Source organism: Hippocampus comes, unplaced genomic scaffold (assembly GCF_001891065.2).
Source record: "Hippocampus comes isolate QL1 unplaced genomic scaffold, H_comes_QL1_v1.1 scaffold146, whole genome shotgun sequence".
In the NCBI taxonomy this organism is placed as follows: Eukaryota; Metazoa; Chordata; class Actinopteri; order Syngnathiformes; family Syngnathidae; genus Hippocampus; species Hippocampus comes.
Window position 1 is genome coordinate 305028 of NW_017806156.1, and position 9830 is coordinate 314857.

Consider the following 9830-nt stretch of genomic DNA (forward strand, 5'->3'; position numbering starts at 1 on the left):
ATTACCAATTAAAATGCCTCTCAAATATGACATTTTGAGCTCCTCTCCTTATTTCAAAAGATTCTTAAAAATGAATTTCAGTTATCCCTCAATCAAACCAGGCGTGTGGGACACGAGAGCACTCCAGGTATCCAACCAGACCACCCTCATTCCGATCTGATGTCGGCCTCTGAAAAGTGACAAGATGGCCTGCGTTCTGACCTGACCTGCATTCGAACATGTTGATCTTTTCGCCCATTTTTACAACATCCTAAAAGAAGGAATACAGCACCCGGCTCTCCACACAGATCACCCTCGTCCGGATCCGATGTTGCATTTTGAAATAGAAGGCCTCTGAAAACTAGCATGTTGACCTGATTTCTGACAAGTTGGCCTGTAGGTCTGGGGGTAACTACAGCCCTCCGGCTATCCAACCTGACCACTCTCGTTCGAATCCGATGTTGCATTTGGGAATAAAAGGCCTCCGAAAAGGGAAAATATGACCTTATTCACGACAAGTTGATCTGAACACCAAACATGGTGACATTTTCGATCGTTTTGAAAAAAAATCCTAAAAATTGAACCTTCGTTATCCCGTGAGGGCTGTATGTCAGGGGGTAACTACAGCACGCCGGCTATCCAACCCGTACACTTTCGTTTGAATCCGATGTTGCACTTTGGAATAAAAGGCCTCTGAAATGGGAAAATATGACCTTGTTCCCGACAAGTTGGCCTGAACGCCAAACATGTTGACATTTTCGCCCGTTTTGAAAAAATTCCTAAAAATGGAACCTTCGTTATCCCGTGAGGGCTGTAGGTCAGACGATACCTACAGCACTCCCGCTATCCAACCCGACTACTATCGTTTGAATCCGATGTTGCATTTTGGAATAAAAGGCCTCCGAAATGGGAAAATATGACCTTATTCCCGACAAGTTGGCCTGAACGCCCAACATGTTGACGTTTTCGACCATTTTGAAAAAAAATCCTAAAAATTGAATCTTCGTTATCCCGTAAGGGCTGTAGAACAGGGGATAACTAGAGCACCCCGGCTATCCAACCCGATCACTCTCGTTCGAATCCGATGTTGCATTTGGAAATAAAAGGCCTCTAAAATGGGAAAATATGACCTTATTCCCGACAAGTTGATCTGAAGGCCAAACATGTTGACATTTTAAACCGTTTTGAAAAAATTCCTAAAAATTGAACCTTCGTTATTCCGTGAGGGTTGTAGGTCAGTGGATAACTACAGCACCCCGGCTATCCAACACGACAACTCTCGTTCGAATCCGATGTTGCATTTGGGAATAAAAGGCCTCCGAAAAGAGAAAATAATACCTTATTCCCGACAAGGTGATATGAACGCCAAACATGTTGACATTTTCGACCGTTTTGAAAAAATTCCTAAAAATTGAACCTTCGTTATCCTGTGAGGGCTGTAGGTCAGGGGGTAATTACAGCCCTTCGGCTATCCAACCCGACTACTCTCATTCGAATCAGATGTTGCATTTTGGAATAAAAGGTCTCTGAAGGTTCAATTTTTAGGAATTTTTTCAAAACGGTTTAAAATGTCAACATGTTTGCGTTCAGGCCAACTTGTCGGGAATAAGGTCATATTTTCCATTTCAGAGGCCTTTTATTCCAAAATGCAACATCAGATTTGAACGAGAGTGATCGGGTTGGATAGCCGGGGTGCTCTAGTTATCCTCTGACCTACAGCCCTTACGGAATAACGAAGATTCAATTTTTAGGAATTTTTTCAAAATGGTCGAAAATTTCACCATGTTTGGTGTTCAGATCAACTTGTCGGGAATAAGGTCATATTTTCCAATTTCAGAGGCCTTTTATTCCAAAATGCAACATCGGATTCGAACAAAGGTAGTCGGGTTGGATAGCGGGAGTGCTGTAGGTATCGCCTGACATACAGCCCTCACGGGATAACGAAGGTTCAATTTTTTTAGGAATTTTTTTCAAAACGGTTGAAAATGTCAACATGTTAGGCATTCAGATCAACTTATCGGGAATAAGGTCATATTTTCCCTTTTCGGAGGCCTTTTATTCCCAAATGCAACATCGGATTCGAACGAGAGTGGTCGGGTTGGATAGCCGGAGGGCTGTAGTTAACCCCAGACCTCCAGGCCAACTTGTCAGAAATCAGGTCAACATGCCAGTTTTCAGAGGCCTTTTATTTGAAAATGCAACATCGGATCCGGACGAGGGTGGTCTGGGTGGAGAGCCGGGGTGCTGTATTCCTTCTTTTAGGATGTTGTAAAAATGGGCGAAAAGATCAACATGTTCGAATGCAGGTCATGTCAGAACGCAGGCCATCTTGTCACTTTTCAGAGGCCGACATCAGATCGGAATGAGGGTGGTCTGGTTGGATACCTGGAGTGCTCTCGTGTCCCACACGCCTGGTTTGATTGAGGGATAACTGAAATTCATTTTTAAGAATCTTTTGAAATAAGGAGAGGAGCTCAAAATGTCATATTTGAGAGGCATTTTAATTGGTAATGGAACATTTGATCTGAACGCCAGTACTATGGTTGTATACCTGGCGTGCCCTAGTGTGTCGACAACCTGGTGTGGTTGCGCAATCACCCAGATTGATTTTTTTTTTTTTAATATTAAGTGAAATTGATGTAGAATTACCATTGCCTTTATTTTCCATCTCCACTTGAGAATGCTTATTGGTGCTGTTCTGAGAGTTCTTGTTCTTCCTCTGTGAATCATTACCCGACAGCCAAGAATTTACTTATTTTCTATTTTTATTAATTTCTTTTCACGCAAACAAATGACGTTTATGCATTCGTCGAAGCGCTTTTATTTTGAAGGTGGCTAACGCCGCTCGCTGGCGGCAGATTACCGTAATGCAGAGCACTGACAATCGCAGTGGCGGCTCACTTGACTTCAATTTTGCGAGTGGAGGCTGGCTTGACCGCAGTCACCCGGCGGGGAGCGTGCATTCGTCATTCGCTTCGCAAAGTAGTTTCAATAAATATCAACGCAGAATCAAGACAAAAAGGATTTCCTGTTTAACGTTTGTGAGAATTAAAGCACGTCTAATAAGTACGCATTTAAGAAGTCATGAAAACGTGACAGAGGTTGTAACGGAATACTTCAGGCTTCTCCTATGTTAATTGGAATGAAAGCGTGTTATTGATGGCAAGAACATGTAGGTGGGTTATTAAAGTACGTCGAAAACAAGAGCGTTCTGACTGGGAATGTTATATGTATTGAAATGTAACGTACGATACGAGCTGTTCTACCAGCACTGTGTCTCGCTAACTCTGGCTAGGAAAGCTGTATGTACATGAAATTAGCCTTGCATACTCATACTAGTATTGCCTACTGAAAAGCTGAGTGAGGGTGCAATTCCAAGCAGTGGGTTGCATGAAACAGCACCACCTAGCTAACACTGGCTAGGAATGCCATATGTACATGAAAGTCACTGTCTATTTGAATTAGGTGTGTTGGAAGAGGGAAACGTCTCAATCAAGTCGGACCGCAGCTCTCTCAGAGCGGAGTTTCCTCCCCCGGTCTAGAAGAAAACAATATCTATTTCAAATATTACATTTAAAATATCGTATGTGAAATCCACAAAGCCAAGTTTAACAATACAAATCTCTTTGTCTTATCGGAACATTCCTATACTAATAAAACCCTAAATGTAACACAAATATCGATAAAACCCTGTTCAGAATGTCATAATTTGTAAAAGGAGAACAATTACAAGATTAAAATGTCCCTGTGTCAGTGGTTCTCTCAACAATGACGGTCACCATGGAGAGACAGACAGTGGATGGCAAAACGCAATTGACAATAGGGCTGCACAATTCATTGAACAATTATCAATTGCGGTAATGGCCCATGCAATATGCTTAATTGCAAACATCTGCGTGGCCACAAGTTTCATGTGGCCACTCAGATTCTTTCTTGACTGTGCATCACCATCCAGTTAAGTGCTAAAAATAGTCATATATTCCACAATTCCATGCTGCGAACCATACGAGCAGTCGGCTTTGCCTTTTCTTTGCAATTGCCGCATACACTTGTGTGTATAAATATTCTGATTAGTTTCCGTGATGAGATGTTTTGAGTGGATTTGGACAATTTGTAGCGATTCTAGAAAACTTTAGGCAGGCAGGTGAGTGTCAATTTGGGGTCTGCCTGTCAAATTGAATTCAGCTTTCCCAAAACTGTCGTTAGTCACAGTTAGTTTGTGATATCATAAGGGGGCAGTTACTTTTTCACAGAGGTTCAGAAAGGTTTTTTTTTTTTTGTGTGCCTTAATAATTTGAATTGTCATTTGAAAAGTGCATTTTGTATTTCCTTGGCGGGCCAGATTTGGCCCCCGGGCCTTGAGTTTGATACGTGATCTAAATATTCGCACAAACATATGAAACTTTTAGGCACACATCACACATGACAAAATAACCAATCTTTTTCGTTTATTTTGCGGTTTTCACAAAACTGCTCAGTGGCACCCCCGAGAAAGTTTTAATGGACCAGCCTCAGTTGAATGTTTCAACAAGATCTTGGAAAATGTTCAAGGCATTTGTTAGAGCCCAAGCTCGACCCAAAAAGAAAAAGAGTCTAATGGAGCCTTATGGTAAACAAACCGTAAGTCTTCCGTTTTGAGTTTTCTTTCATGTTTGGACACTTTTTTTTGGCCTTTTATAGAGGTCACGTTTTCAGAACCCAAGGTGCTCACCGGTCAGGCGCCATGCCGCCCATAAAGATGATCAAGATATTAAATATCAATATTTAAGCTATAAATATCAATAAAATAAACTGTCACCAGGTGATGTTTCAAAGTGCGTCTCTTGACCTAAAAAAACTCGAATAGCGTACGTAAATTGAGCACTCTGAATGAAAAGAGCAGAGTAGGGACTAGAGTAGGTCATGAACTTTAGTAATCGATGGATCATTCATGGTTTTATTGGTTATGAAGGATATCAGAGCCCTTTGAATTGCTCATTCCATCATCTTTAGAATGCCCCACCAAGGTGGCGGTGACTTGTGCAAAGGGATTTCTGTTTGTCGATCCTTTGTACACAGGTTCTTTTATTTCACTAAAAATGGAATCAAGACCCAACACTTCGTCTTTTCTTCTCAGTATTCCATCATCTGTTTTCTTTATTCCAACATCACAACTTGTCCATATCGATTCGGGCCTCTGTACTTTTTAGATCTCGACGCAGAGCGCGCTTAAAACGTTCGAGACATGAGAATATAGGGAGGCAATATGTAAATGAGAGACAGACTGTCACAACCCATGTTAAACAGTTACAAAAAAAAGACAAAATCCAGTGTGATCCAGCGTGGTCATAAAAGTTGGTATGTGTAAGGAGGCAGACAACTAGTAGCCCCTCCTCTGTTGTACTCCTTTCTGCTGGCGCCAGCAACGTAAACCTTTGAGATAACAGTTCCTAATATGATGTAAAACACATTGGCTGAAAAATCCCTCACAGGTGGGTGTAATGAGAACGCAATAAAGGAAGTAGGAAATCACAGTACGCAGCGAATTCTTCTACACTTGTCACATTGCCAGTTGGATAAATACGTGAGGAATAGTGTTATTCTTTGAGAAATCACATTGCATTTTTTTAAACAACCCGAATTATGTGAAGTCCTGTAACACTTTCCTATGCACGTTTGGATTTTATTCCTACATGCTTAACCCATGTGTTACAATTTCTACAATTTTAAACACGTTCCCTCTCTCATCTCATATCCTGCCCCTGTTTCTACCCCCCCATCTTCCCCATCCCTTGCAAGTCTCGTCTCTTTCTGTCAGCAGGTGTTTTTGTGTCGTGGTGCGACTGAAGATCTTCAACCACAGGCAACGATGCACACTTCACTGGTCGTCAGCAGAATGAGTTGGGGTTTACTTTTTAATGGACTCCTTGTCTCTGTGGTCGCTGCTTTACTTTGGGAGTACTCCAAGTTAAGAGAACACGCTACCGTGCTTGAGGAAGAATTGCACATGACGCAGAGGTCCCAAGAATTTACACAGACCCAAATAGACTATCATCGAGCCCTCCAGGCACTTCATGAGGATGGCACCCGCATGGTGTGCAGCAGCAAAATGCACACTGATCGTATCTGCCGCTTTGACTACCTATGCTACTGTACGGAGGGAGATGAGTTTGTATTCTTTCATTCAAATGCCTCTGTTATGTTGCCAAATTTGGGTTCCAGACGATTTCAACCTGCTTTGCTTGACATGTCTTCAGTAGAAGATCACAATACCCAGTATTTCAACTTTTTAGAACTTCCAACTGCTGCTTTGAAGTTCTTGTCCAAGCCGGTGTTCGTACCCGATGTAACGTTCATTTTTAACAGGTTTAATCCTGACAACATAATGCACGTATTCCATGATGATCTGCTGCCAGCCTTCTATACGATGAAATTTTATTCAGACCTGGAAGAGAGCGCACGTTTGCTGTTCATGGAGGGTTGGGGTGAAGGGCCACACTTTGATCTTTATCGACTTTTAAGCAGCAAGCAGCCACTTCTCAAGGAGCAGCTCAAAGACTTTGGAAAGCTAATTTGTTTTACTAAATCTTATGTTGGTGTGTCTAAGATGACAACTTGGTACCAATATGGGTTTGTTCAGCCACAAGGGCCCAAGGCTAACATTTTGGTCTCAGGAAATGAGATTCGACAGTTTTCGAAAGCTTTTATGGTGAAAATGAACGTCACAAGATTCGCAGAGGTGGAGAAGACTTCTCGTAATGCTGGAGATGAGAGCGAGAAGGACGAATACATAGTTGTGTTCAGTCGCTCAACAACAAGGCTAATGTTGAATGAAGCAGAGTTAATCATCGCACTCGCTCAGGAGTTCAAGATGAAAGTCTTGAAAGTTTCTTTGGAGGAACAATCTTTTCCCAGCATTGTACAGGTTATCAGTGGTGCTTCAATACTAGTGAGCATGCATGGAGCCCAGCTTATCACCTCACTTTTTCTCCCCAGAGGAGCTATTGTGGTCGAACTATTCCCCTTTGCTATTAATCCAGAGCAGTATGCTCCATACAAAACACTTGCTACACTTCCAGGCATGGATCTCCATTATTTTTCATGGCGGAACACTAAAGAGGAAAACACTGTTACCCATCCAGACAGACCTTGGGAGCAAGGCGGTATAACTCATTTAGAGAAGCAAGAGCAGGAGCGGATATTGTCAAGCCAAGAAGTCTCAAGGCACTTGTGTTGTCGCAACCCAGAGTGGCTCTTCCGAATCTACCAAGATACTCTGATCGATATCCCTTCACTTCTTGACGTTGTCAGGGAGGGCATGAAGACTAGGCTCAGTTTTAACAAGTCCAAACCCGCCAATAAGATTCATCCAGGCAAGGTCAGGGAACCCCAGTGTCAAACCTCGGTACAGGCTACTGACAAAGCACAACTTATAATCTCGTGGAAGATACCGTGGAATTTGAAATACCTTAAAGTGAAAGAGGTGAATTATGAGGTTTGGATTCAAGAGCAAGGAGAAAACACTTATATGCCTTATATCATCCAACAGCAAAACTTCACGTTTTCAGAAAACATTAAGCCTTTTATTACCTACCTGGTATGGGTCAGGTGTATATTCAACAATAACCTTCTGGGTCCCTTTGCAGATGTTCTTGTGTGTAAAACTTAAGACAGTATTCTGCCCTACCATTTGTAATATGATTACATATCGTGTATGTATCGTTTTTTTTTTTTGTTGTTGTCTTTGACATTAAAAAATGTAAGTTCATGTTTTATTTACTGATTGTTCTGTGACACAAAATGGAGGTGTGATTATGGTGTGTAATTACATTTGAAGCAGTTTTGAGTAGGGCACAACCGACTAAGTGGCCTTCTGATTTAATCTACCTATCCATTCTCTGTACCACTTATCCTCTAGGGCAGGGATGTCAAACTCATTTTTCTCGTAGGCCACTTGGGAGTTAAGTCTTGCCTCAGAGGGGCATTATGACAGCCAGTAAATCTTTAATCATCTCCTCATATTATTACATGCAAACAAATTGATGGATTACTAGTTGAGAAATCACTCAGGTCTACTATTTGTTCAATTATTGAGTGTAAAAAGATCAAATATATTGCAAAATCTCAACGTTATTTATGACGTGACAATTTGAGATTTTGGTCCCGATTTTAGCAAGGGTCATGGAAGCTTTCGCAGGCTACATAAAATGATGTGGCAGGCCGGAGCTGCACCCAGGCCTTGAGTTTGACACCTAAACTCAGGGGTCGATTGGTTTGGTGTCTGTATTTTACCTTAGTCATTTAGGTCTACGTTAATATTAATTTATAATTACCGCACTCGGTTCGATAATGTAAAAAAAAAAAAAAAGCTCTCGGGCTTGATTAGCAGCTCCCACACAAATCTACAAACAGATCCAGACCAGCAAAAGAAGTCACACAAACTCTGACGACTATTTTTTTTCTGCAATGTTCCAAAATATCTTTCGTTTTTGCTGCCTCCAGGATCGGAACCGATAGGACCATGTGTGTGTGTGTGTGTGTGTGTGTGTGTGTGTGTATACAGTATATATTACACTGTTTGTTTGTTTGTTTTTTGTTTATTGAACATAAAACATATACAGTAATAATTTGACAGAAAATAAGGTAAATAAAAGAGGAAAGAGAAATTAGTCATCATTCAACACAGTTATTATGTTCAAGGGAGTAGGAAGAAGTAAAGAACTTATCTACCACTGTATATAAAACCGTTATGGTAGCCAAATATGAAAGGGCTAATCTTGATTTATTACTTGAGTAGAATACTTCTGAGAATAAAATTTAAGAGTAATCACTCAATATTAACGTCAGAAATAACAAGTCATGTTCAAAAGTAATGTGTAAGAATAATATACAGCATCTAAGGGTAATATTAAAAAGATAATAATAAATGATGGTTGACATGTAAGGGTAATATTCCAAGTAACAGTTCAGAATAATACTTGAAATAATCCAGCAATCCTGCTGACCTCAATAAATTTGAGGTCACCCGAATAACCAAATGAGAAAAATGTTGCCTTCCTCCGTAGACCTCACTGAACCTGATGTCATCCTTTAAATCTGGACTGAGTTATACCCAGCAGAAGCTGATTCTTCTTCCCTGGCCCCCTTGAATGTTTTTCCTTTGCCATGTCATTTCTAGCACTTAAATCTTGGTTCTGTCCACTTCCTTTTCAAAATCTTCAGGTACACTCTTGGGTCCATGTAGATGTCTTCAGACTTGGTCTAGCATTTTTATGCTATTCAGAGATGAAAGTCCTCCGGGTTTTTCAAATTTTTATGAAAATTTCTCCGGAGAATTGAGGAAAATTTGCATAATCCGGATATTAGTTGACAACATTGAACGAAGACGCGTTTGAGTTCGTTGTATTGCTTTCACGAGCGTAGCCATATTGAGGCACTAACACTAGTAACAGTAAAGAGATTTTTGTTTGTGTAATAACAACAGAAGGCATGATGGCGTTTGACTAATGGTTTAGTAGAACGAATGGCAACTCGCAACAACAGTAGCAAGCGTCATTTTGCCTCTTGGGTTATACCATCTCAACTAGAACGTGGGGGATAGTCCCCAAACAATTTTCGTCTCTTTATAAACACACCTGCTAAACCCCAGTGGAACGAATAAAAGACGCCGTCAACAAGACAGTTGTCGTAAAAAATATATTTGGCCAAAAAGGGAAAAACACAGATTGGCAGAAAATTGTGTCCGTCCGACTTCGAGTGTCGTCTCGGCTGGCTTAGTTTAGCTGTTGTCGTGTATGACGTCATTTGCGTCGGCGCTGATTGGTTGAAATCAAAAAACGCGCTTGCGTACATGTTCGCGCTGAAGCACGCAC

At 41.1% G+C, this 9830-nt stretch overlaps 1 protein-coding gene across 3 annotated transcripts in view; it reads left to right on the forward strand.

Moving 5' to 3' along the window:
• Positions 1 to 7721, forward strand: part of pomgnt2 (protein O-linked mannose N-acetylglucosaminyltransferase 2 (beta 1,4-)) — a 9201-nt gene extending 1480 nt beyond the window's left edge. For 2 of the 3 annotated variants that reach the window (XM_019895086.1, XM_019895087.1), the window contains exon 2: positions 5780 to 7721. In XM_019895086.1, coding sequence (XP_019750645.1) covers positions 5780 to 7627 — 1848 coding nt within the window. In that variant the 3' untranslated portion in view covers positions 7628 to 7721. Of the gene's footprint in view, positions 1 to 5757 lie in introns of all 3 variants that reach the window. The other variant, XM_019895088.1, reaches the window with a different exon arrangement.
• Positions 7722 to 9830: the final 2109 nt, after the last annotated feature.